The 1,212-nt window shown below is 55.0% G+C and overlaps 1 protein-coding gene across 1 annotated transcript in view; it reads right to left on the bottom strand.

Moving 5' to 3' along the window:
- The window catches only part of POLR3D (polymerase (RNA) III (DNA directed) polypeptide D, 44kDa), a gene marked incomplete at its 5' end in the record, with an annotated part of 2,590 nt that extends 1,451 nt beyond the window's left edge, over positions 1-1,139 (bottom strand). The window contains 3 exons of the mRNA XM_009080473.1: positions 40-171; positions 260-405; positions 1,096-1,139. Coding sequence (XP_009078721.1) covers positions 40-171; positions 260-405; positions 1,096-1,139 — 322 coding nt within the window. The remainder of the gene's footprint in view (positions 1-39; positions 172-259; positions 406-1,095) is intronic.
- Between the last annotated feature and the right edge of the window lie 73 nt (positions 1,140-1,212).

Below are 1,212 nucleotides of genomic sequence, written 5' to 3'. Positions count from 1 at the left end.
CAGCATAGCCCTGTGAGCACCACAGCCACCCCCAGGCCCCACTCACATCATCCTTCTGCAGCATCCGCAGGATCTGCTTCGTCTCCTCGTCCGTCTCCCTCTTCTCCTTCTTGATGTTGATGATGTGGGAAGGGCCAAAGTCAGACATGTCCACTGTCTTGTCCCAGGAGCCTGCTGGGAGAAGAGCAGCCCTGGGTGTCCCTGAGCTGCTGGGACACCTCCAGACCTCGCCAAAAAAAAGGGGGGTAGGGCCTGTTACCTTTCTTCTTCATCATTTCAGCAGGTCCCTGCTCGAAGATGGAGTGGGACTGGATGACCTCGGGCCGCCCTCGGCCCCGGCCGTGCCCCTCGCGCTGCCGCTCCCGCTCCTTCTTCTCCTTCTTGACTGACACATCCTCCCGGGGCCTGGGAAGCAAGGAGATGGCCTGTCACCCCCAGCCCTGCCACCAATCCCCTCTCAGGCCACTGGTTTTTTGGAAGGGATCTCTGGAGATCACCCAGTGCAACCTCCCCCCAAGGCAAAACCCCCTGGGACAGGTGACAGAGGGACCAGTCTAGGTGGGTTTGGAATGTCTCCAGAGAGGAAGACTCCACACTCTCCCTGAGCTCCTGTCCCAGTGATCTACCATCTCCATGGAAAGTTCTTCCTCTTGTGGAGGTGGAATTTGTTGTGGTTTACTTTATGGCCAGTGCTCCTTGTCCTGTCAATGGGCACCACTGGATCTGGAGACTCCTTGGATGGATTGATGGGATCTCCTCTCAGATGAGAGGTTTGTATGGATATTCGGGATATTTGTATGGATTGATGGGATTCCCTCTCAGATGAGAGGTTTGTATGGATATTTGGGATATTTGTATGGATTGATGGGATCCCCTCTCAGATGAGAGGTTTGTATGGATATTTGGGATATTTGTATGGGATCCTCTCACTCTTCTCTTCCCCACACTAACCAGGCCCAGCTCCACAGTCTCTCCTCACAGGAGAGAAGCTCCAGACTCCAAATCACCCTTGTGTCCCCCATTTAGCCCACAGGGACCCTCCCACATGCCAAATCCACCTCCACACCCCCTGGAAACGCTTCCAAAGCCACTTACTCCTCCTTGATCTTCCGACTAATGATGTTGGGGGTGAAGGTTTTCTGCAGACGAGAGCAGAGGGACAAGTCACCAGCACAGATCAGCCACACAAACCAGCTCCCCCCAAACTCCCCC

The sequence above is a fragment of the Acanthisitta chloris genome, unplaced genomic scaffold, assembly GCF_000695815.1.
Source record: "Acanthisitta chloris isolate BGI_N310 unplaced genomic scaffold, ASM69581v1 scaffold38208, whole genome shotgun sequence".
Classification (NCBI taxonomy): domain Eukaryota; kingdom Metazoa; phylum Chordata; class Aves; order Passeriformes; family Acanthisittidae; genus Acanthisitta; species Acanthisitta chloris.
The sequence above is the reverse complement of the archived record's forward strand: the minus strand, read 5'-3'. Positions and strand labels throughout refer to the sequence as shown.